Source organism: Hippopotamus amphibius, chromosome 17 (genome assembly GCF_030028045.1).
Source record: "Hippopotamus amphibius kiboko isolate mHipAmp2 chromosome 17, mHipAmp2.hap2, whole genome shotgun sequence".
NCBI lineage: Eukaryota > Metazoa > Chordata > Mammalia > Artiodactyla > Hippopotamidae > Hippopotamus > Hippopotamus amphibius.
Window position 1 is genome coordinate 2,923,549 of NC_080202.1, and position 26,599 is coordinate 2,950,147.

The 26,599-nt window shown below is 46.6% G+C and overlaps 1 protein-coding gene across 1 annotated transcript; it reads left to right on the top strand.

Annotated features, from left to right (window-relative positions):
• The first annotated feature begins 1,644 nt into the window (after window positions 1-1,644).
• Window positions 1,645-25,838, top strand: TEKT3 (tektin 3). Its single transcript, XM_057716706.1, has 7 exons — window positions 1,645-2,223; window positions 5,013-5,096; window positions 10,004-10,074; window positions 13,409-13,552; window positions 16,234-16,456; window positions 19,680-19,834; window positions 25,622-25,838. The coding sequence occupies exons 1-7, from the start codon at window positions 1,645-1,647 to the stop codon at window positions 25,836-25,838; spliced, it is 1,473 nt and encodes a 490-aa protein (XP_057572689.1).
• The last annotated feature ends 761 nt before the right edge of the window (window positions 25,839-26,599 follow it).

Here is a 26,599-nt window from a genome sequence, read left to right on the forward strand (position 1 = left end):
GATACTGTTTTTCCTCTTCAGTAAGTGGATCCATGGACGTTAACCCCCAAACAGAATGATGTTTAGTTGCCGAAATGTATTTCATAGTCTGTGGCATCCTTGGCTTTCTGGACTAACAATGACCCCAAATTCCAGACAACAGAATACTTTCATCTGGTAAAAAAAGGATACAGTGGATCTATATGGTTTAACAGGGGGAGAGGTCCCAAGTACATATATTTTCAGAAATGCATGTTCGGGGACTTCCTAGGTGGTGCAGTGGTTAAGAGTCTGCCTGCCGACGCAGGGGACAGGGGTTCGAGACCTGCTCCAGGAAGATCCCACGTGCCTTGGAGCAACTAAGCCCGTGCACCACAACTATTGAGCCTGTGTTCCAGAGCCCGTGAACCACAACTGTTGAAGCTCATGTGCCTAGAGCCTGTGCTCTGCAATAAGAGAAGCCACTACAATGAGGAGCCCATGCACCACAATAAAGAGTAGCCCCTGCTCGCATCAATAGAGAAAGCCCCTGTGCAGCAGTGAAGACCCAAAACAGCCAATAAATTAAATAAATAAATACATTTATTAAAAAAAAGAAAGTAAAATGCTAAGGGTTTTGTTAAAAAAAAAGGAATGTGTGTTCTGGAATGAGTCATATAATGATTAAGATAATCCGTTTTTGTATAAAAGGCTCTGTGCATATGTATATAGGGAGAGGGATATAGATTTAATAATATTATATATGTTGGTATATGAAAAGGAAAAATCTGGGAAGATAACAGCTGTTCATGAACTATTCGCAGTGTCTACTTCTGAGGCGTTTACTTCGGGTGGGGAGAATGTATATTTACCTTTTATTGTGTATACGCCTCTGCACTAATAATTTTAACAGCTAACATTTATTGAGCGTTTACTGTGTGCTCAGAACTGTGCTCAGCCTTCCAAACACTTAGCATCATCTTACTCAGGCCTCATCGCCCTGCAGGGGCTGCTGTGGCGCGTCTGTGTACACTGGAGCTGCTTCAAGGTGCCACGCTGCCGGGGAAAGGGGATCTAGGTCCTTCCTTGAGTCCTGTTTGTGTACCTGCCACACCGTTGCTACTCTGATTGTGTGTTTATTTAGGAAGACGCGGTGGAGGCCGGGTCGGGGCGGGAGTCCCGCCAAGCAACCCCTTGCGGCTAATACTGCTCGTAACAATCAAAGTAGGAATTACTCCCGATTTAGAGAAGAGGCACAGAGAGGTCAAGTCATTTGCACAAGGTCTCACAGCTGGTAAACAGCAGAGGCAAGACTTGAACCCCAATCTGTTGAAAAGCATAGTTCAGGCTCTGAATTTGAATCTGTGACAGGACAATGTTACGTCTCATAATGTAAAAAACATTTCAAAAATTCAAATGGCCCATCTACAAAAATGTGATTTGAATACAAGCTAGAGACAGAGAAGAAAAAAAAAAAGCGACATATGCTATCACAAGTAAAGGTGGTTACCAAATTAAAACAAATATCGAATGTGTTAGACAACACTGCTGCTTATAGCCAGTCAGGTGTGGCCTTTTATTTGTAAGTTTTCACCAAAGAGTAATTCACGTAACTGTCTATTTTTACGCCCCCCCCCGCCCCCCGCCTTTTAAACAGGAGAGATTTACAAGTCGTGTTTGAGCATCATGGAGCTTCTAGGGTCTACTTTAACGGCCACTTATGCCCACCCTAGACCAACGCCAACCAACTTCCTACCAGCCATCAGTAGTGTGGCGTCAAGCTACAGGGACCGCTTCCCCCACTACAATCTCACCCATAGCCTGAGTCTGCCTTGGAGACCAAGCACCTACTACAGAGCAGCATCCAGCTCGCCAGCCTTGGACCCGTACTGCACCCGATCCCAGAGGCTATCCGAGAGCGCCATGCTGCCCTTTGTCTCCAACAGAACCACCCACTTCACCAGGTACACTCCTGATGATTGGTACAGGTCCAACTTAACCAACTTTCAAGAATCCAACACCTCCCGACACAATTCGGAGAAGCTAAGGGTAGATACATCTCGCTTGATTCAAGACAAATATCAACAAACGCGAAAAACACAGGCAGACTCCACCCAGAACTTGGGGGAACGCGTCAACGACATAGGATTTTGGAAATCTGAAATCACCCATGAGCTGGATGCAATGATTGGAGAGACAAATGAACTAACCGACGTTAAGAAAAAATTGGAGCGGGCTTTGATGGAGACAGAGGCCCCTCTTCAGGTAAATATAAGACCTTATTAAAAGGACGCTGCATTTTTAGGATTATAACCCACTCGTTGAATTTCTGAGGTTATTTATCTATTGAATTCTATTTCACCTCACCTGTAGAAGCTAAGCCCCTACCAATACATCTGTAACGGGTTTCAGAGATGACGAAATCATTGCCATTTTTCACACATTATACAGAACAACCATTTAAGAAGAGAGAATCCGGGAGTTCTCTGGTGGCCCAGTGGTTAGGACTTGGCACTTTCACTGCCAAGGGCGTGGGTTCAGTCTGTGGTCAGGGAACGTGGCCAGGTGGCATGGCAAAAAAAAAAAAAAATAGAATCCTGCACGGGAAGGAGGCTAATTAAAGCGACACCCTTATGACACACAATATTTTATGGTGAAAATGGCATCTTCCCTTCTCTTAAATAGGCTGCTTGGTCATGGCTGTCCCTGGATTAACATAAACATTGGCCGAGAGGAAAAAGATAAACTGTTTTCTTCGTCTGTGTGATGAAATGCCCTCTGTGTGCATGTTGTGTTTCCACTTTGGCGCACAGGGCCGTGATCAAAGTAGACCTTCTTAGGAGATGGAGTGAGTTTGATTAAACAGAGAAATGGGATGGAGGTTAAGCCAGTGGCGGTCTTGGAGGCAGTCTTTCAGTGGGTTGCTGGTTGCTGGCCTCTGACCAGGCTTCTGAGTGCAGATCAAATGACCTCTAACCCTCTGAGTGTGGGATGGGCCCCCAGACCTTAGCCCACCCACTAGCATTGGAAGAAGACATCCTGTATGTGAAGATGTGCAAATGACAGAAATCATATGAGACGTTGTGTAAGTGGATGGACAGAGCTAACACCATTTTCTCCATGTTTGTGTGACTCATTTTCCAGGTGAGAAGTGTTTTCAGCAGGTCTTTTTTTATGGGACCTGTAGTAGAAGAGATTAGTGAATCCAGGAGCTAGGAGCCTAGCGGGTTGAGGGGTTTGCTGGAGACCCCTGCACAGTGTAACGTCTTATTGTGCCTCCTTCCCACTAAACACAAGCGCGCAAACACGCACAAAGATACACAATCACAGAAATCCCGAGAGAGGTCGAAAGAATGCTAATGGTATTCTTTTAAATGAACTCACCATGAATTGTTCTTTGGGATCAGAAGTGCTTCTGTACTTTCTCTGAGCTCCAGCTCATTTCAAGGATTCCTGGTCTATTCTACATCCCACCCCATCCCCCACTTACTTTAAAGAATCCTTGAAGTGACAGCCACTTACCTTTCATTGAAGTTCCAAAGGAGATTCAGTTGCTTCCCTTGACACTCCTTTCAGCGATGACCACTTTCAATGAGGTGTGGGCATAATTTAAATTTCTTTTCTGCAGTTTTCGTCCAGATATCTTGTGTGTTTAAACGTTTACAATCAACACAGTGTCAGAGGAGCCTGATTAAAATTAGAAGAGTCACGTGAACAGATACATCTCAGAAGAGGGTATACTGATGATCAACTGTATATAAGATGAAAATATTAAAACTCAGTAACAAAAACGCAAACTAAGTCAGTGAAGTAACCATCTTTGCCTCATTAAATTTGCAAGAATGAAAACTGGTAACGTGGAGGGTTGGCGAACGTGCAGAAGGCAGACACTTCATCTGCTGCTAGTAGACTTTGGTTGAGTAGAAACTTCCTGGAAAGCAATTTCTTGATACACATTAAAATAATCAGAGTTCACTTCAACCCATTAATTCATCTTCTAATAAGTGTACATTATATTATTTTATTATTTTTTTAAAGTTTTTTTTAATAAATTTATTTATTTATGTTATTTATGTATTGGCTGCATTGGGTCTTCGTTGCAGCACACGGGCTTTCTCTAGTTGCTGAGAGCGGGGGCTCCTCTTCATTGTGGTGTGCGGACTCCTCATTGCAGTGGCTTCTCTTAGAGATCCACTTCAAGATTTTGTTCAATGACATCATATCCAGGTTCTCTTTTGTGCTTTTTAAAGATTTAACACCATAGCCCTCCCATGTCATGAAGTACTCTTTGAAAAAAGTATTTTAACATTTACGTAATGTCCTCTCGTGCGTGGTGTAGTTGTCGGCTCTCTAAGCTGTTTTCCACTGGAGTCGTTAACGTGCTTTGTGTCAAAGACTATTTCAGGTCCACTATTTAACATCAGTCCCAAAAAACATAAAATTATGAGGGCACTTTAACTCCCGTTATGTTAAAAACAAACAAACAAACTGTCATAGGAGTATGGATAACTCGTTTCTGGCTTCTATTTTTTCTCTTTAATGGATGAGGCCTATTATTTTTGTTTGCATATTATTTTTGTAATTAGGAAAACAATAAATGGTGCTTTAACAGCAATCACCTTGATTTTTGGCTACACAAATACTTTGGTGCCTTTCAATAATCATTTGTTTCTTCGTCACGCCTCTCAGCAGAAAATTTTTGGAAATCGCATCTTGAAGACTATGACTTGGGTTATTGAACTATTTCTCTAGAAGGAATCAGTGCCAAATAATTTTCTCCGATGCCGACTTGTGGGGATTAAGTAGATGCCATCTGCTTCATTCTGTCAACTTTCCAAATTAGGAATTTTTTCAAACTCTTTATGTTTTCACGAGCAGCAGGGATTCACTTAGTCGTCACAGTGAGTTTCTGGTTTGATTTCCAACAAAATGGTTTGAAAAGTTAGTATTGGGAGCATCTATTGACTTGTTTTAGAAACGATTTGTTAGAAGTGCTAGTCACTGATTTCAGTCAGTTTGTGTTAGTGTTTTCCATTATTTGTGTGTATCTATAGGTAGCCCGAGAATGTCTATTTCATCGAGAAAAGAGGATGGGAATCGATCTAGTTCACGATGAAGTGGAAACAGAGCTGCTGACGGTAAATGTGGGGCAAATCCTTTGATAACAAGAAACTTAGTTGCTGACGTGCTTTAATGTTTAATGTATAGAAACAAAAAATGATGTTACAGTAAAGATAAGACGCAAGTAAGGAGTTGTAGTATCAGATATTCATAGCATTTAGGAAAGATATATTTTATTTTATCTTTTTATTGAAGTATAGTTGATTTACCACGTTGTGTTAGTTTCTGGTATATAGCAAAGCAATTCAGTTATACATATATAGATACACATACATACACATATATACTATTTTTCATATTCTTTTCCATTATGGTGTATTACAAGATACTGGACATAGTTCCCTGTGCTATCCAGTAGGGCTTTGTTTACTTTTTTTAGAAAAAATTCATTTTGAGGGGTTATAAAAGTAATAGATCTTTATTGAGAGAATTTGAAAAATGCAGTAAAGGATAAAGAAAGATAAAAATCACCTGAAGTTCAATTAGACAGAAATGACTATGACTTTTAGAGTATTTCAGTCTTTTTAATAACCATACTTAGGGAGACATCACCCAACTTAAGGACACACGGACATATCTTCAAGAGTAGTTACACTAATCTAATTATATGATACTAATCCAATTATACTATATATATGAACTTGAATAGTGCTTTTTTGGTTGGATTAATGCTCAATGATGTTTATTCTTCTAGATGTGGAAAGGCAGTGCTATTTTTTAAAAGACAATGTTTTAGGGCATTTTTAGGTTCACGGCCAAATTGAGGGGAAGGTACAGAGATGGGAATGTGGCCCCTGCCCTCACACGTGCATAGTATTGATAACTGTATGTATTTCTGATTATTTCCTTAGAATACATTTCAAAAACGAATTGATGCGTCAAAGGGCATTATGCGTTTGGAGAGCTTTTGATATGCAGCCAAATTGCCATTTAGGAGCCTCGAGTTCTAACTGATCGAAGGTGCTGGTCCTCTCACTAGGCTCTCTCTCACCTTCCACCGTTCAGTATGGTTTCGTCCTTAGTTCTCTGACCTTCACCTCCTAGGCTCTTTCCCATAAGACCCCAGCCATGTTTAAAGATTTCAGCCTTTATGTACCTGGGACCCTTCCCAGGCTCTGTTTTTTTTTTTTTTTTTTTTTAGCCCAGATCCTCTATCAAGCTTTCATTCTGCATCCCCCCCAAAAGTGGTCTTTATTTGGACCCTGATGCCTTCTGCCTCCCCCTTCCTATTGATGGTGCTGTCAGGGGTTCTGGACTCCATCGCAGAGGGATGCTGCGCCGAGACAGTGGTGAATAGAACCGACATGGGAGGAATGGCTGGGGGCGTGATTCTCATCACCCGTAGCAAGAAATGCCTTCCCTCTCTGGGATTTCTGCCTCTAAACAGGTGGTGGGGCCACAGTCCCCTCACAGCCGGCCGGGTGATGGGTCAACTTCAAGTGACTCAAGAGCATATACTGAGAGTGCAGATCTCAGGATAAGTGAGACAGGATAAGTGAGAATCTGAGAATCTCATCGCCAAAAGACACTGTCTGTAGAAATGGAGGGCCTGCTCCTATAGGTGGTCCTTGCCGTTACCCAGATCCCATTTGCACGTACAGTTTGATTTTTAAAGCTTGGTTTCTGTAGCCTATTCTATCTGTTAAGACTGTGATAGTTTACCCACTTTCCCCAAACTTAAAAAGGCTCAGTTAACATGGATACGTAGAGCCGCAGTCTGCTGGAAGGGTCTGGGTTTAACACTGAGGTGCCAGAAATGATTGTGTATCCTCAGCTCAGGATGTAGCTGAGAGTCCGCACACATCCGCGTGTGCGGTTAGAACTCAGGGTTCTTGTGACCTGGCCGGTATTCCTCTGAGGAGAGGGTGGAGCCCACATCGTGTATGAGGATTAAGTTCAAGGTCATGCTCTATGACCCATGTCACATTATAAGGCCTACCCCTTATTGAGAGCTTACCGTCTGCAGGGCACATGATGATCTACCCCGTAGCCTAGAAAACTAGGTGTTATCACCCTTAGTTTATAACTCGCCTTTGGTCCCTGCATTTGCAAAGCCAGCACTGGGGCTGGGCTGTCTGATGCCGGAACGTGTCTTTAACCACCATTCCACCCAAGACCCAGGAATGTGAGGCCACAAGGGGGGTTTTGCTTGAGGTGAGGGGAAGCCAAAGGCTGTGAACTTTCTATTCTACCCCCCAGCCCCCCACCCCATCCCGAGACTACAGTTCCCCCCAAGAGGAGAACCTGAACAAGATGCTACTCAAAGGTTTCACCTCCTCAAATCGTGGGATTAACTCAAGGTTCTTCAGATGCCTGGATGCGACTCCTTGCTCACTTTCCAGCTTAAGCCACGGTGTATTCGTTTTGGCCACTGAGACTCCAAGAGATTCAGAGAAGTTAGAGTGACCCTTTTATTCGTGGGGCCTGTTGTTTCTCCCCGAGTTCAGGATCCAGAAGTGGGGGAGCCACTTGCCAGGCTCCTAGGGTGCGGTTCTTGGGTTTTCTTCCCTGGGTGTCAGGTGGCAGCTATTGGTGTGCTTACATCTGGGCTCTCCTCACACTTCTGCCCTTTGCCTGTACCCGTCACCTTCCTGTAAACCTTCTTCCCGCGGGCGATTGAGGGAATAAGGCCTTCGCCCTGCATGGGCGTCCACGGAGGCACTTCCAGGCCAGCCCCGCGTGTGAGTACAGATTAGTACGTAGTTCGCGTTGGGGACAGTTCCAGAAGTCTTTGCTGTCAGACATCCCCTCTTCCCACGAAGCCTTCTGCCTCCAGCCATGACATTCACCATATGACATTATTTAAACTCAAATATAAAAATTAGTGTTGAAGGATTTTTTTTATAGCGAAAGTCTCATTAAATGTAATTTTTTCCACTAATAGTTCCAGGAATTCCCTCTCTGTGCATTGTGTATGCATAGCATAAAAGCTCACTGGGATTTGGGGTTTTAAGTGATGTTTTCTAAGCAGTTTCCACGTATCCTTTGCCAGCACCTCCGTGAAATAACTACACACACACACACTCATACACACACACACACACACACACACACACTCATACACACACACTCACACACACACACACTCATACACACACACTTATACACACACACACTCACACACACACACTCATACACACACACTCATACACACTCATACACACACACACACACCCCCCCAAGCCATAGAGAAAGATGAAGCCTGAACAGCACTAAAAATCAAAGACACGCACAAGCTACAGTGAGAACGTGTGAGAAATCCTTGCTGCCTGTAAGGGCCAGGGGGCTTGATAACGTGTTGTGGGGATTTAGTTTTTTATTTACTCCAATCATTCAGCGTTACAAAGAGTCAGGCAGGAGGGTTAGCGCTGAAATAAACTCTAGCCATAATATTTTTATGTTAGCCAATTAAACAATGAAAGAAGAAGAGGACTATATATTTGAGTAATAATTAACAGTGGCGTGAGGACGACTTTAAAATCGAATTAACAAAGGCAGAAACCCGAAGGGAACTTGTGATCGTTTGACATCGTAGGAATCATGTCTGTATATCAAAACACCACCCACAAGACATAAAGGCAAGGGCCAAACTGGTTATATATATACACGTGTATATTTAAATTTATGACATATAATGGGAAAGGATTGAATTTTAAATATAAGAACGTTTATAAGTAAGAAAAACATAAACAGAAAAGGTAGACAAGCACACGAACAAGTGGTTCACCAAAGAAGAAAGTCAAATCATGAACAAATACGTAGTCATACTATTAACCTGCAAATCTGAACAAGTGTGCTTTTATCGGGGGGCGGGTTTGGTCACGTGGGCAAAGATTAAGAGCAAGCATGGCGTCCACGGAGTGTGTGAGGTGAAGAAACTCACATTCATTTCTGGTTGTCAATAAATACAGCTTTTCTGAAGGGCAATTTGGCTGGACTTGTCAAAACCTTGAAAAAAGGCATCCCCTTTGGTGGCGTCTAAATACTTTTGAGGCTGTTCATCCCAGAATCGTTTTATGTCATGGGAAAGCGTTCAGGTTTCATGTTCAACGTTCAGTATCATGGGATGATCACTTTCCACTTGAGAAAGTGGTCACGACAGTTACTGGCGCTTTTTAAATGTCGTCTTGGTGCTGTTTTGGGTTCCTAGATTTTCTAATGTGAATATGAATGTCAGAGGGAAGTAAATATTTATTTTAAAAATCTCTGCTACAACCCATGTCACGGTGTATACATCCGGACAGCATCACAGTGCCACGTGTGTGGTCAAGCAGAGTGGCGTGGAGAGTGCAGCTTTGTTAATACCCGTATAGGAGCTGGGCTACAGGGCAGACGCAGGACAAGGGGAGAGCTGGCCTCCCAGGGTGGAGGTTGGCCTCCACTTGGAACAAAAAACTGGGTCTTTTTGAGGTCGTGTGCACTGCCAGAGACAACTGCCTTTTAGGCTGTCCTTTTCCCGCCCAGATTTGCATTTCTTGGAAGAATACTTAGTATAGAAGAAGCCATTCATTAAATTCAACCTTGCACATCACCAGAATTTGACTGATCAACTGAGTTAAAGACCAGAGATTAAAAAATAAAGAAAACTCCTAAAATTCTACCCCCGTCCCAACTTGCTCCATAGTCTGATTTCCCTACAGCCCTGTAAAGGGTGAAGCTCCATCTAATATTAATACAGCAATATCATGGAGGCATACAGGTAATTTCTTGTTTTATGAGGATGAGTCAAAAATTATCCACACTCCAGTTATATTAAAACTTCTGTAAATTCTGCAGCCAGAGTGCAGATAATTTTTGACTCACCCTCGTATCTCATGATTTTCCCAGAAACATAAAGTTTTCCTTCATCTATGTTTTGTTACATTTGAATGTTATGTTCAATAATCAAAACATTAACGTGGCTTTTTTTCTCTCACTTGAATAGGAAGTTGATGTTATTCTGTGTTGTCAAGAAAGAATGAAGCTGCATTTGGACAAGGCCATCGCCCAACTAGCGTAAGAGCTTGACCTCTCTATACAATTAAAGATCTACCATGAAATGATACTTCTGTGCTTCCCAGTCAGATTTCTCTTAGCTTCTTGTGTAAGGACTTCTCATACAAAGACACACGTCCACACGCACATACGTGCTTTTATTTAGAGGTTAAGATGAGTACTTGGGGTACTTACTTTTACGAAATAATTTTTGCAGTGGTTCAGAGAGGATTTCCATCCTAAATTGAAGTGTGGCTAAGGTTTCTTTGAACTCAAAAGTCTCCTATTCTTTGATGAGAGACTGACTTGTACATGTCCTGCCCAACAGCTGGAAAAGCGACGAATTGTGGCACACTTTTATATTTACTTTCCACTCCTTAAAAGCTCAGCCTTCTCTGGTTTCCCGGCAACTCTGATACGTGGTCCTTGGTGCTGTGATTATATCATTGCATTCACTGCACCTGTGGCCTTGCAGTTGTTCACCTATCCTCCTCTCTAGCAGAACACAAATTCTTCTTCTCTTGGCAATAGTAGATAGTAGGTACTTAATATTTATGGTGGGGGTTGGGGGCAAAGAATGATAGTCAAAGGAGGGTTTGAAGCAATGATAACAGCTGTCAGCGTAGAAAAGCTCTTGTTCAACATTCCTTTGGTGACGGCCATGGAGAGAAGTCGTGGCGAATATGCCACACAAAGGAAACAATGATTCTGCCTATACTGACGTTGTCAGGGGTGCCGTGTGCTGCAGCCAAAGGAGTAGGTAGTTCTAAAGGTGGTGGTTCTTCTCACTCAGTCTGCTGACCACCAGGATTGATGCTGCGAAGGTTGGTGAGGTTCTGATGGCTGAGATCTCTCTCAAGCCGTGATTGGAAGGGCTCCTTAATTCAGACATTGGTGAGGATAGCTAAAGATTGGTGAAGGATGACCGACTGCCCATGGCTTAGTTAACTGGACAGTTTACTTAAGGTATAAATACAAGACATGCTAGTTCCCAAGACATAGGAGCTCTGATATTAATTTCTGGTTTCTGCTCCCTGGGAATTGCAGAAGCAGTTTCATGTGGTTCCAATGATTGCTCTGTTTTCTTCTGGTCCAGTTCCTAATCCTCATTTTCTTTTTCATAATCTAAAATCTGCTGCCCGTCTTCCATGTTCTTTGCTCTTTAATACACATTGAGCAAGATGCCCATCTCATTTCCTGGGATGGTGTCTCTGGGATCCTAACATGGTTACTGGGCCTGGTCCAGCAAAGGGGATAGGAGGGGGGTTTTCAGCTCCACTTGTCTGGGGAGGAACCATGAAGGAAGAATCAATGAGACCAGCTTGGATCTCAGCTGAGGATGGACTCTCATTAGAAACCAACATGGTGGCCTAGATCTCTCCCGCCTTGGACGGTGGATGGATAGAAGACCTTCCTAAGGAGGTTCTGAGGTCAGGTCAGAGGAGGTCAAGGGTGTCAGCCCAAGAGAGGAAGCTTGGAGGGGAGCATCTTGGTCCCAGACCAGAGATGAGAAAGGTCTTCGCATCTCAGAGTTTCAAACCAGCAACCTGAACTCGGAAGCAGCAGGGAGGGAGTTTGCTCTCCTTTCATCCTCTGCACACGGACACTGATTTAGAATTCACAAAATGCCGATGACCTGCGTGCTGCCATCCTCATTTCCACTTTACAAACAACCGAACAAAGAGCTCAGGCAGGTTACCCCAAGGGCACAGGCCGAGCTAGAGAGAATTAGCAGGTTCAGTTCCACGCAGGCTTTCCTGAGTGGCTTTTCTCTGCCGAGACCACTGTGGGCGCCGGGAACACAGGATCATCCGGTCCCGTGGCTCAGTCAGATGCCCTCTGATGCCGCTGCCTCCCCAGTTTTTATTTCTAGCCCAGAACCTTCTCTCCAACTCCAACAACCCACTCGGTGCCTCTGCTTGGATGTTTAATAAACACTCCAACATTAAGCGAGTCCTTCCGTCTCCTCCCCCAGCCCACCCATCCATAGATTTGCCCCCCTCTGTGGATGGCGTCCTGCACTTCCAATGACTCAACTTAGGCTTTTCTTTTTTTCTCACTGAGGTCCGACTTCCTAGACATTCTCTTGGTTCCATCTTTAAAGCACTTCTCACCTCCTTCACTGCCGCCCTGTTGGTCCAAGCCACCGCTATGTCTCACCTGGGTAACCGCACTGGTCTTCTCATGGGGTCTGTCTGTCCCATGCTCTTCGTTGTCAACCCTGCACTAGAATGATCCTTTAAGATTGTAGGTCAGTGGCCTCTCATTCCACTTAGAGGGAAATCTGACACCTTCCAGCGGCCAGCAGGGTCCTGCCTGGTCTCGCTCTCCCTCTGCAAGTCTTGGCTCAAGCATCATGTCCTCAAGGAGCCCTACTCCGGCCAGCCTATGTAAAATCCTCCCTCACACTCCTGGCCCCCTTTTCCTGCTTTGTTTTCTGCATTGTTCTGCTAACAAACCACAGGATTTGCCTACTGCTTGTGGGGACTGCCGTCACCTCCCTGTAGGACGTAAGCTCCTCTAGGGAAGAGGCGTTTGCTTTGTCTGTGACGCGTCACAGGCACAGAGTAGGCACTCTGTAATTGTGTGTGGAATGAACTATTCCATAAGTCAACATGTGCCTCACCTGTCACCCACACCTGCCCCACGGGCCCGTCTCTTTGGGACTGAGCTGCCTGCCGGGTCCCCTCTGTGCCTGGTGGGTTAGGAACGCCGTGCATCTCAGAGCTCACCAAGGCCTCTTCCTTCCCAGGAGGGTGGCTGCTGGAGCACGAGCCTGGGGCCCGCCAGTTCCTGATCTCTTTCCGGCACACTGACTCCTGCTGGGGAGGTTCATTTAGACCCTCGGTTTCTATCTCCAGGCCTGGCGTGGCCACAGACGGAGGTCATTTACAGCTGGAGGGAGGCTGGCTGTGACTGCCTCGTAACTTTGCAGGGAACTGCCCTCTAGGAATGGAGGAGAAAGAGGTTAGGACGGAGACGAGGAAAAGAAAGACGGAAAGGGAGGCACAGATGTGGACAGCCTGCTCCAAACCAGTGTCCCGTCTGGAGCGGTTTGGGTGCTAGGAAGATGGGCCCCAGCCTGGAGGGCTGCAGATACCAACTTCTGCGCGTCTACACATCTTCCGCCCGTGGAAGGGGCAGTGTGGGCAGGGTTCTCATCGCCCGCACGTATGGGCGTCTCCAGGGGAAGCTCTTTGTAGTGGAGAAGTTGGACACTGTGGGAAGGAGGAGAGACCGGGAGCGCAGTCACGGGTGGGGGTGAGGGTGCGGTCCCCACCCGCAAGGGCAGGCACGCTTCCTCGTGTGACATTGTCCCCTAAGCCTGAAGCTCCACCTCCCCTCTGTGTTTTAGAGGCAACAGGGCCTCCCAGCACGAGCTGGAGAAGGACCTGAGTGACAAGCAGGCAGCTTTCCGCATCGACGATAAATGCCACCACCTGCGAAACACGTCGGCTGGCGTGAGCTCCTTCCGCGGAGTGGAGAGGGTGGATGCCACGTAAGTAGGCGCGCGCCGCCTCCGCGATCTCCCCGGAATTTCATTCATCCTCTCTCCTTTCCAAAGGATGCAGCGAAGAGGTAAATGGGCAGTCATGGGAGGGTGCGGAAAGGGAAGACGCACCTGCTTTGGACAGGTCCTCGGTAAGCACGCGTGTTCTGCCGTCACTTGCGTCCTGTAATCTCGTGTAAAAGAATATTTGTTGTTTATATTTCTAACTATGAAAACAGCACCTGCTTGAGGCAGAAAACCTAGAAAACAGAGCTGAGCATACAGAAAAAATGTTACCAGTGTATCGGATGCCCTGGACGTGGGGTGGCGGTGCGGGTACAAGCTAGAAAACAGCTGAATGTTGAATAATTTATTACCACCCTGTGTGAGACTTGCCCTGTCCATGGTTTGTTTGCCAGGCCCCCAGATGCGATCGTGTGTCGATGGTCTTTTCTCTATGAGAGGGCCTGTCTCTCTGCATCTTGATAACCCTGTGTTATCTTTCTTTCCCATCGTATGAAAATAGTCCTATGGCTTTCACATCTCATCTCTGGTGATGAGATGTAGAATATCAAAAAAAAAATTGTGATGTAGAACATTGAAAAAGTAGTGACGTAGAGCACTTTAAAAAATCAGCTTGATTGATGTGACATTCACCTATGCTAAGATGCATTTGGTGTAAGTGTACATTTTGATGAGTTTTGACCGATTTCTTGCCTGTGTAACCATGCCCACAGTCAAGTTGAAGAATGTTTTCATCACCCCAAAAGTTTTCCTGGGCTCCTTCCCACACTCATGGCCCCTCCCCCTGTTGAAGGGACTCCCAAGTGGATGCTCTCCTGTGGGGCCGGTCACCCCACAGCAGCTCCTCTCCTAGCACTCCTGTAATGGGAGCAGCAGCACGGACCGGCTTTGTGGTTCAGATTCTTCAGGTGTGAATCAGATTCAGACCCTGGGTCTGACCGCTTGGTCCTGCATAAAGGGCCTCCTCTGTTTCCAGCATGAATTCCCAGCCGTCTCTTATCAACGTCAGGGTATGGAACATATAGGGTGTTATTGTAGGTCATCGTGGCCTGAGTGAAAACCTTAGTTGACGGTAAGCACCTCATTTGATATCCTGTTACACCACTGAGCAAAGAAACCACGCAGAGGGGCCCAGGGTTAACAGTTTACCCTCAGTCCTTCCAGTATTCTTCCACTCACGTAGATACCGATTTCTATGTTTAAGGATGGGTATTACACCTGCACTGTTTGTATAGCCTGTCTGACTTCTCATTTCAGGATATGTCAAAAACATTGTGAAAATATTCTTCTGCAACATGAGTTTGCATGCTGTGTGGATTACTTTTTTTAAAATAATTAATTTGGCTGCATTGGGTCTTCATTGCTGTGCTCGGGCTTTCTCTACTTGTGGTGAATGAGAGCCACTCTTCGTTGTGGCGCTTGGGCTTCTCATTGTGGTGCCTTCTTTTGTTGTGGAGCACGGGCTCTAGGCGCTCGGGCTTCAGTAGTGACAGCACGTGGACTTCAGTAGTTGTGGCTCGTGGGCTCTAAAGCGCAGGCTCAGTAGTTGTGGTGCTCGGGCTTAGTTGCTCCGCGGCATGTGGGATCTTCCCAGACCAGAGATGGAACCCGTGTCCCCTGCATTGGCAGACGGATTCTTAACCACTGCGCCACCAAGGAAGTCCTTGGATTACTCTTTTAAAGGTACCATGATTCACTCAACTTTTTCTTGACTTTGGGACATTTTAAGGTGTTTCTGGTTTTTCAGGGATTGGCATAAGTGTTGCTAAAAATGAATATCCTCACATAGACATCTTTGGGTTATTTCCTTAGGATCAGTGTCTGAAGTGGATTGAAACAGAGGTTAACAGGACCCTTGCAGAGTGATGACGTGCAAATTCAGGAGGCATTCCGAATTTTTAGTCCTGGGGATGTAGAGCACAGCATGGAGACTCTGGTTAACAGGACTGTATTGCGTATTTGAAGGTTGCTAAGACAGTAGATCTCAAAAAGTCTCCCTCAAGAAAAGATTTGTAACTGTTTGTGATGACGGATGTTAGCTAGACTTACTGCGGTGACCACTTTGCCATGTGTCCATAAATCAGAGCTTATGTTGCACACCTGCAACCAACAGCATGTTATATGTCAATTAATTTCAACAGAAACACTTTCTAAAGTGGGATTTCTGAGTTATATGCATTTGCTCCCCAGCATGGCTGTACCAATTCAACTTTCCTACCTGCAGGAGGAGGGAATCTTTTTCTAAACATGCTCGCCAGAAAGTGATCACTCTCTTCACGCTTTGCTGTCCTGACAAAGGGTTGTTAGTATGCTGTTTTCATTAGTCCTTCTTTGATTAGTCCTGAGGTTGAATATTTTTCCGTGATGCTTAGTGGCAGGTGAGACACATTTCTGATGAATGGGCATACCCATGCCCTTCATCTCCCCCCTTCCCCGCTGGCGGAGGACGTAATTTATGCTGCGGATTTATAGAGAATAAGCAGTAAAACACGGGGCAATTAAGAAAAGTTTAAAAGCAGCTTTGCTCTGAGGTTTACACTTCATGCCGTTAACCAGGGTCAAGTGATTTGGGGTTTTTTCCTTCTCAGGATGAGCGGTTGCCTACAGACTGTCTAGGCTGATTCATCACTGTTTCAATTGCCCGAATCGATTTCCTTTCTCTTCAGGGTCTCAGTGCCCGAGTCCTGGGCCAAATTTACGGACGACAACATCCTTTGCTCCCAGAGTGAGCGAGCTGCCTCTGCGAAACTGAGAGACGACATCCAGAACCTCCTGGTGGTGACGGCCAACGAGATGTGGAATCAGTTCAACAAAGTGAACCTGGCTTTCACCAACCGCATTGCCGAGACTGCAGATGCTAAAAATAAGATTCAGATTCACCTCGCAAAGGTAAGCCACGCGCAGGGGGCCCCCGCAGCTGACCTGGATAGACAGAGCAGGGGGTCCTGGGACCACAAATCTCCACTGTTAGGCACGTGACTTCCTGGCCATACAGACTGAGAAAAATGAAAACCGGTATAAAGCACACCATTTATTTCAGCCAGGTAGCCAGGTGTCAGTATGAAATTGGAATCCACCGGTTTTGAGAACACAAAGAATGTTCTGTCATGAAAGGTTCCTAGTATTTAATAGAAACAAAAATATTATTATTAAAGTTTAATGAATCACTGTATGCGACTAGGAAGTGACTTTATTATTTGAGCATATGGGAGGGATGTTTTCTGTTAAATTATTTCAGGCCCTTTTCTTCTGGAATACAAAACCAAATACGGGAAACTATTAGGGGGTTCCAAATGTTTCTGATATTGAACTTTTTAAAGTATTTTACGTATAGTGTTTTACAGGATAATAAAATGAAGGATTTAGGCAGAATTTGTGGGTTTTGAGATAAACAAGGAGCTCTTGCTTCGTTTAGTATTGCTCTTGGAACTCTATTTCTGTGGATTATGCTACAGATAGCTTTTTCTTCTTGTTTCTTTATTTTTATTTTATATTGGGCTGTAGTTGATTTACAATGTTGTGTTTGTTTCAGGTGTTCAGCAAGGGGGTTCAGTTATAACACATCCAGGCTTTTCCAGACTCTCTTCCCACACAGGTTATGACAGAATACCGAGTAGTTTCGTTTCTCTTGTTAAGAACCTTAGGCTGTTGGCCGTGTTGCTCTGAGATATTATCCAGTTGAGGACACCATGTTTTCCCAGGCTGCAGTGCTTTTCCTTTCCTTCTCATGGCGTCTTCTTTGGGCGCCAAACATTCGTTGGGTCAGACAGCGTCTACCCTCGGTGAAGGGCAGAGAGAAGGATAAAATGCAGCCTTTGTTCCAGGAAGCTTACATTTGTGGAGAAGGTATGCATAATACGAAAACCTCTTGCACAAAGAGAAACAACAGACGATTACAGAGTGTGGCTGCCACGTAACCGATACAGAAATGGTCTTGGGACTTTGGAGGAAGGCGTGGACGCCGAGGTGGGGCAGGAGCGGGAACAGAGCCTCGGGAGGCAGCCAGTTGGAGGCGGAGTCAGGTCTGTAAAGAGACCCGTCTGGCCGGCCCTGACGGTGTGCGTCCTGAGAGAGACAGAGAAGCTTGGGAAGGCAGCTGGAGCCAGACCGCGGACATCGTGGACGGGAAGGCGTCCTGTGGGCAGTGAGAGGCCATCGAGAGGCCTTTTATCAATAGAAGCCTGACATGACGGAGTCCCTTTGCTCAACAGATTTTTATTTACTATGGTATTAGTGTGCTCGGGCTGCCATAACAAAGTGCTACAGACCAGGCGGCTTAAACAACAGAAATTTATTTTCTCACGGTCCTGGAGGCTGAAGTCTGAGATCAGGTTATCGGGAGGGTTGGTTTCTCCTGAGGCCTTTCTCTTGGGCTTGTGGACGGCCGCCGTTTCCCAGCAGCATCGTGGGGTCTCCATTCCATGCCTGGCTGTCTCCTAATCTCCTCTTTTCACAAGGACACCGTCAGATTAGATTAGGACCAACCCTAATGACCTCATTTTCATTACCTCTTTAAAGGCTCTACCTCCAGATACAATCACATTCCCAGGTCCTGGGGTCAGGACTTCAACATATGAATTTTTTTGGGTGGGGAGGATAGAATTCAGCTCATAACAGCTACGTTCAAGGGGCCGTGCTAGGTGCTTTGGGGCGTATACATGTGATGACACACTGACCCTGCCACCTTCTGTGAGACAAGACACATATGTAGAAAATGATAAGTTCCATTAGAAAAGTGCAGAAAGAACCCTTTGGGGCTACACATAAAAGGTTCAATTCATTTAGCGGAAGGAGCAGTTACTTCCAGTGGTGAGAGATGGGGGTGGCCTCGTGGAGCGGGGAGCCCTGGAGGGTGGCCTTGGTGATGGGAACAATGTGATGATTTTCAGCAGGTGGCTGAAAGCTTGGAAGAGAGGGCAAGGCTTAACTGACAGACGGAAGAGTTCCTGGCTTTCACAGGTGCTGAAGCTGTGTGGCTACAGGAGGTCTCTGCAGGGAGAGAGGAGGCAGCAGAGAAGGGGTCCAGGGCAGCACCTCACAGCGGAGGGAGGAGAAGGAGTTAGAGAGAAAATCAGAGATGAGGACAGCAGTTGGCTGGAGAAATAAGCAAGGCGTGGGTTTCCAGGGGAGGGAGACCCTGGCGAGGGCTCATCATTGACTCTGACAGTGTGATTTCACCCGAGCAGCTAGGGCCAGAGACAGAATACAGTGGCCACCGTGAGGTTAGGTGGGCGGGGAGGGGAGGGAGCGGGCAAGACCATTGCTGACCACATGCAGCAGTGAACTTGAGAGGCTGGGAAGGTACAAGCTAGGCAGTGACGGGTGGGACTGGATGAGAGAGAGGCGGGAGAGGCATGAGGTTTCAGAAGAGTTAGGGTGATGGCTGGGGGTGTCTCCAGGCCACAGGAAAGTGGAGAGTGATGTGGGGGGTAGAGAAATGGGGGTGCAGAGGTCAAGGTCATAGACGAAGGAAGGGTTTTCAGAACACAAGAAGGGGCTCCCTTGTCAGAGGAGGAAGAGGAACCAGGGAGGGATTCAGGTTTATGTAACTGTGGGGACCTTCTTTAGGGAAAAACAAATTTAAAATCAGGGTTACCAGATGGCCAGTGCTCCTCCCTTGCAAGCAAGACACCCCAAAGCTCGATCAGGATTTGCTTCAAGGCAAATCCTCCGCTGGCAGGAAGGCATCTCTGTGAGATTAGTGAGGAGAGCTAGCAGGAAAATTAAGAGGCAAGGATGCACTGCTGTGGGAGGAACGTGCGGACCCTCAAAGCTCCCATCTCCCTGTCCTCAGAGCCACATACAAATGTGTACTAGTAAATATCTAATAGCTGGTGATCCAGGGGAAGAGAAGAAAGCAAGCTAGGATTTGAGCATTTGCCCATTTCTGTGGTGTACGTGCTCGCCGTCTGAACTGGGAGGAGATGCTCCCGGTCAGCTTTCCAGAGGGTGGGAGCAGAGGCCGCACCTCCCACCGTGGGTCCTGGAATGGGGCTGCAGGCAGGAGCCCTTCCCACCAGAGGGGGAGGCCCAGCACCACACGCGCGGGTCGGGGAGCAGGCCGTCCAGGGCACGGCACCAAAGCCTCGGGCGTCTGCTTCTCCTGGCACAGACCCTGCAGGAGATCTTCCAGACGGAGATGACCATCGCGTCCATTAAGAAGGCCATCAAGGAGAAGTCTGCCTTCCTGAGGGTGGCGCAGACCAGGCTGGATGAGCGCACGCGGAGGCCCAACACAGAGCTCTGCAGAGACGTGGCTCAGCTGCGGTGAGGGGGACGGGCGGGGGGAGGGCCAGGCGCAGGTCACGGTGTGTGGAGGGGTCATCCCCGGGGTCAGCTCGGGCGCCTCTGGGGAAACCCCAGCCTGCCTGTGGCTCTGAGCTCCTTACGAAGGTGTGTCCGCCAGCGCATGGGGGTGTGGAGGGGCCCAGCGGTGGTCACGGTGCTGGAGTCTCTTTAAAGTGTCAGTAATGGGCTCAGTGTTTCGTGGCCCCGGGGTTTCCGTTTGGGATGATAAAAAGTCCTCGAGGTGGAAGGTGGTGATGGTTGCACAAGACTGTGAATGTACGTAATGCCAGGAATGGTACACGGCAGAGCTGAGGTGGTGAATCTTGTGCTATGTCTATTTTACCACGATTAAAGAAAAAAGGAAATGACATCAACACGACGCACAAGGAGAGCCTTAACATTTAGCCTTATTCAGGGGTGGAGATGGACTTGGGTTCCTTCGCACCTCACTGGAGTCTCTGGAGTTTGCCGATACCCTGTCTCAGAAGCAGCAGAAAGATTGGCCCCTGTGTGGACTCGTCAGAAAAGGGACTTTGGGTACCAACTCCCCCGACCCTATCTGTTTGCTCTCAGCGCCGCTCTCATCCGCCCCTTTGGGTGATGAGTTCCTGCTCTCATCCTTAAGAGCATCCTCAGGGTCCCCTAAGCCCCTATGGCTCATTTCAACTCATTTCAGTTTGTTCTGTTCTCGGCGGAAACTGAAAGCAGCTGGCCTTCGTCACGCGTCCCCCACGTGTACACGGCGGGAGGGACCTGACACCCCACGTCATCTGCTGGACACTAGATGTATTTTATTCTCATTATTTTAACCTGGAAGATTCCTTTTAGGATGGGCTTGTATGGAACGGGCCAACCCCACCCCCGTCCTGGCTTCGTTTCCAATTTCTCAGTACCTGCCTGTCTGCCTCTGTCTGGATTTAACCATCACTATGCTTAGGTCTTGAAGCACTTTGTGCAGAAGCAAATCAAGTTTATAGCAACTGGAGGAACGAAGGGGCAGCACTGGAACTGGGGCAGCGGGAGAGACCACTAGCCTTGTCGTCTGTCTGGTCTACGGTCAGATTCCCTCGCATCCTAGGGACGAAGCGACTTCGCGCTCTCACCCAAGGAACAAATGGAGAGTAAGACTGTGGATTCCCTGCAGGGAAGGAAAGGGTGATCTTTGTGAGGCCGAGAGCCTGAAGATGATGGTCAGGCTGGTGACGGTGAGAAGCACGACAGCCGCTGGCATTTATCCATCGTGTTCTGTGCCGGGCGCTGTCCTGCACACTGCACCTTATGCATCATCTTCACTTTACAAATAAGGAAACGGAGGCAGAGGTGGGCAGAGTGACGTGGCCCAGCTGGCACCTGCTGGGCAGAAGGGGAGACACGGTTAGAATCGGCGCCCGTCTCCCTGCCGAGCTTCATCGTGTGGGGCCTTTGGCAACCCCCTGTCCTGTGCCTGAGCTCCTCTGGCTTCTCAATGCCCACATGGGATGGGTCACAAAGCAGGTGCTGTATCCTCATCTCACTCTCACAGAGGAGGAGACGGAGGGTCACAGAGGAGACGGAGGGTCACAGAGGAGACGTCACTGCAAGACACCCTGCATGGACAGCGTGCGTGTCGTCTGTGTTGGATGCTGAGAGGTGTGCTCTGGAATAGATGCGAATGGCCTCCGTCTCCCGCAGTAGCTGCATGTCTCCTAGTGGAGCTGTCCTCCGGGCCATCGCTGTGAAGGAGGCCCCCCAGGCCACATGTTCCCCAAAGTGGATTCCACAGCACCTCTAATCACACACAGCCCATCACTGAGGGGCAGTGGCCCCCCACTCCGGGGAGGCAGCCAGTCTGAAGTGTCTGTTTATTACAGGAACCTGGTAGTGGGCTCACACCCATTCGGCCAGTTGCATTAGATCACGAATTGAGGTTTTATGCAAATATTGTTAGGAAAAGCTGAGCTGAAGTTTCGTGTCCGAAAATTTCTGCAGAGTCATCAAAAGCAGAGGTGGGAAGAGAGAAATGGTTCAGGCTGCCACCACACCACCGCAGGGCTGCTTTTTAGAAGGGTTTTGAGTGGTGGTTGAATGTGACTTTGCAGGTATCAGACAGCGAGGCGTGCACAGCGGCTTCTGAGAAGCTGTGTGATTTTTTTCCTCTCTTCTCCCCCTTCACGACTCTTCCTTTACTTCCCGTCGACCCTGCAGTGTGTCTGTTTCCCCTGCTCCTTTACTGACTTCAGGACAGAACCTACTTTTGTTTCCATCAAGATTTCTTGTTAAAATATTGTTGCCAAAAGTACGGTCCTAGAGGGACAGCAGTGGAATTCAGGATTATTACTGAGGGAGGGGATTATTTTTCTTGTGTGGCCGATCATTCTGAAAGCAACCCTTTGGCTGTCTGGATGAGGAAAACATAAGGATCATAAACTCAGGGGAGCGAGGACAGAGAAAAAGTGCTGTTTTCATTTCAAGACTTTGCTTTGCATTTGAAGTTTTTCTAAACAGGTTCTTTCAAGAGCAATCCTAAATATTCTTGGCATCCTTGGTGGCATCCTTAGTGGCATCCTTGGTGGCATCCTTGGTGGCATCCTTGGTGGCATGCCGGACTAGGCTCTGCTTTACTTAATCTTGGTACATATTTTTTCAAACGATGGTAGTTTTATTTGTATTTGAATGCAAACTGTTTTTCAGTTCTGTAATTTCCCCCCAAATGAGTGGTTTCAGCAGAACAGCTCCCAGCCATCTGCTGAGGGTAAGGAAGCTGAGAGTGGAATGTGGCCTTGGAGGAGGATGAGAAACCTATTTCTAACGGTGAAAGTTGAGGGGGTTGTCGTGTCTCTGAGCTGCCTTCTTGCAGCCATGGGAACACAAGGATGATAGCTGCCTGCAGGCTAAGTGTCTTGAATTCCTTTTAAAAAATTGATATTTTAATGCGTCCTTTTTCAGAAGATCCCTCAAAGATGTATTTTCTACCCAACCCACATTTGGCTGTGAGGAGTAAAGACGTATCTCCAGGCTCCGTCCCTACCTTTGGGTTCAGGGTCCCTTTTGAAGCGGGGGGATACAGCTCAGGGAAGGACGGGAGACGAGAAGCAGGCTGGTGGTTATAAATAACCTGCCCTTGTAAACCCATCAGCAGCCGTGTCCTGCAGCCTCTCTGGAGAACTCTTTCTTGGCTAGTGGGATTGTATACCCTGGGATCTTCAAAAAAGAGACTTACTTTTAAAATCCAACTTGACCTAAACAACGACAACAAAATATGCTTTTAGCTTAGTTCTCAGGGGTTGTGTTTACCGACCTCAGACCAAAGCCCTCTCCTCTCCCCCCCGCCCCCCCACCCCCCACCTCAACCAACAGCTGCTGATTTGGTGCATCTCCTTAAATATGTTTACCATTTGTCCTTTACAAAAAGGAGGGTGCAGAGGGTTCTGAGTAGAAAGATTGCTGCTTTGGTGCCATCTTAAATGAACATTCTGCGAGAGCTCATTTTGGGTCTGGAGCTGTATTGGTTCTTGTGGTGGGGTTGCTAGATTTTGCAAATTTACGGTCACTTAAATTTGAATTTCAGATAAACGATGAATAATTTCTTAGTATTAGTATACCCCCAATATTGCAAGGCATACTTATATGAAAAATACTTAGGCTAAGTAAAAATACTTGCCATGAATATTACCCTTAAAAAGAAAGGAAATTCTGACACCTGCTACCACATGGATGAACCTTGAGGACATTGTGCTGAGTGAAATAAACCAGTCACGGAAGGACAAATACTGCATGATTCCACTTGCATGAGGTACCTATGGTGGTCAGATTCATAGAGACAGAAAGAAGAACGGTGGTTGCTGGGGGATGGAGGCGGGGGTGGGGGTGGGGGGTGGGGAATAGGGGTTAGTGTTGAATGGGGACAGAGTTTCCATTTTGCAAGACGGAAAGAGGCCTGCGGGTGCAGGGTGGTGATGGTTGTACAACAGGGTGAATGCGTGTAACGCCACTGAACTGCACACTTAAAAATTGTTCCGATGGTGAATTTTATGTTGTGTGTATTTTGCCACAATGAAAAAAATACTTGTACTAAAAGCATCCATGTTTATCTGAAATTCAAATTTACCTGGGTGCCCTGTGTATTATCTGGGAAGCTGAGGCCGCCTTCCCAGGCCTCCGCTCCTGGGGCTCTGTTTCCTCGTCTGTAAAACAAGGAAGCTGGGCTTGATGACCTCTCGCATTTGTTTTCCAGTGGCAGTGTTCCCTGCAGATATAAAATGGTCTTGGTATAATGATTTAAACATGGTCTGAATATTTTTCTGTGATCATAAAATCCTTTTCTGTCTCTAGCGGCATCCACATCCCTTTTCGTTGTTTCTGCCCTCTTTATATTATGGTACATTTTCATTAATTTCATGCACCCCACCCCAGTCTGCTGATAAATGAACCCCCAAGTAAAGAAAATTTTAGCTTTGAATCACTGCTAAAAATTCGATGAATTTGGAGTTGGTGTTTTCAACCCACTATATATATATATATAGAGAGAGAGAGCGCATGAGAGAGAATTATATATATATATATATAGTAAGGTAGTCAAGAAGTAAATTGTTATTATCAATATTACTGTCTTTTTATAACCTGCTGTCTATTCTTTCTCTTGATTGACCATGTGGTCATATCCTTTGGATAGCACTGGCCAAATCAGAGGGTAAAAAGGAGTCGTTGCTTAATTTCTCTTCCGGAAGAGAAAGAGTTTCTAAATATAAGCACAATAGGAGAAATCACAAGGAAAAAGAGAGAAAGACTTAGCTTACTAAAAATTGAAACAAAAATATCATAAACTAAATTAAAAGGCAAAGACAAATTAGGGAAAACATTTGCTGCAAGCTTAACAGACAAAAAAAAATTTTTTTTAATACCTAAAACAAAGATCTCTTTGCAAAAACTTAAGATAATTAGTAATACCCCAGTGGGAAAATGAGCAAAAGACAAAGAGAGGCAATTCACAGAAGAAATGCAGAATGCCCAACAGACATTTAAGAAAGGTTCACTAATAATCAAAGAAATGAAAATGAAAACCTATCAATTAAAATAATTTGAGCAGGAGATGCTAGGTGTTTTTAATCTGAAATCATGCCTTTTCCCCTTTCTTTCTTAATGAAAATTGTGTCATGTTTTTCGTCACCAACACAATCAGAACTGAAACTTGTTTCATGGTTTACATAGGTTTACGTAGCTGATTTCACGCATTATTTTCACCTTCTATTAGGTTTTTGACATTTCAGTATTTACTTTGGGGCATTGCTGGGGGGGGCATTATAACTGGAGAAACGCCCCATTAGCTAACCCCTCGTCCGATAATTAACAGGTTGGGCTGAATTCTAGCCACTGAATAAAAGTTGGGTGTCCCCCTCTGCCTAACTATATAAACAACTTTCAGTGATACAGTAAATGTATGAAAATTGAGCTGTTTCAGTTTTTGCCATCTTTACTATTTAAAAAAAAAAAATCAGATGTTTATAAAAGTTTGCCCTCTTTTTAAAAATATCGTGTTTAATATACGTGTGCACGTGCAATGCGTGTGTGAAAACTTGCTGGTGTCCCTCAAACACGCTTGGTGCGCCTCTCGGATTCCGGGCGCAGAGCACGGGAGCGGTGCTGCTCTGATGCAACCGCGCGCAGGTACCGTGAAGTCGTTCTGAGGTGGGTGTGACTGGTGGGGATTCACCAAGCACGCTCGCCGCTGGCGGGGCCGGTGACCAGCGCGGCTTCTGCTGGCCTAACCAGTGCCTCTTCCCCACGCAGCCTGGTTAACGAGGTGTACGAGGTGGACGACACCATCCAGACCCTGCAGCAGCGCCTGAGGGACGCGGAGGACACCCTGCAGTCGCTGGTCCACACCAAGGCCACCCTGGAGCACGACCTGGCAGTCAAAGCCAACTCCCTGTACATCGACCAGGAGAAGTGCATGGGCATGCGCAGGAGCTTCCCCAGCACCCTGCGGCTGGTGGGCTTCTGCTAGGGCCCCCCCACCTCCCCGGGTCCCGGCGTGATGCTCCCAGAACAGGCGCAGCCGGGCCGCTGCGCGCGCACTCACACGGGGGCTGATCTAGTCACTCATTCACTTATTAAAGCATCGTCTTTATAGACACGTACCAGCGTCCTGTCGTGGAAAACCCTTTGCGTCCAAACCTTCATTCTCTACGATTTACTAGGTTTTTGGGCTAGAGAAATACAATCAATGTAATGGACATGATAAAAAAAAAAAAAGCTTGTTTGTATTATTCTTGGCTATTCTGCGTGTAACATGAATGCGCTGGGAAGGAGAAATGTATTTTCTCTGAGGTCGCGGGGGCCGGAATCTCAGCAGGTGGGATTTGAGCTCTGCTTCAAAGGAAGCTGGGAGGGAAGGGGAGAGGCCTCTGGAAAGGTGGCGATTGGGGCAGTTTGAGCAAAATGGAACGTGGAAACATAGAGGGTGATAGTAAGTAGACCAGTAGACTGTGATTCATAAGGTAGGTTGTATGAAGAAATAGGATGGGTGAGACACCTGGAAAGGTGGGCGGGGTGGGGGGAGAGGCCTCAACCCCAGGTTCAAGGGTTGGGGGAGTGATAAACAGCTCTGTGCAGGCGCACGGTCTTGTGCCTTGTGAAAGCAGCGACTGGGAAAGGGAAGTTGGAGTTGGAGAGATGGCCGTGGAAACCAAGAGGGGAGAACACGAAACACGTTCCCACAAATCCACAGAACGCGCCAACTCACAGGTGGGTGAGCGCTGAGGGTCC

What these genes read in the sequence shown, in the direction of transcription:
- TEKT3 (XM_057716706.1), top strand. Translation starts at nt 1,645, where the DNA reads ATGGAGCTTCTAGGGTCTACTTTAACGGCCACTTATGCCCACCCTAGA. An exon ending in AAGGCCATCGCCCAACTAGC is followed by an intron (nt 10,075 to 13,408) that starts GTAAGAGCTTGA and finishes TCTGTGTTTTAG; the next exon opens with AGGCAACAGGGCCTCCCAGC. An exon ending in AGAGACGTGGCTCAGCTGCG is followed by an intron (nt 19,835 to 25,621) that starts GTGAGGGGGACG and finishes TTCCCCACGCAG; the next exon opens with CCTGGTTAACGAGGTGTACG.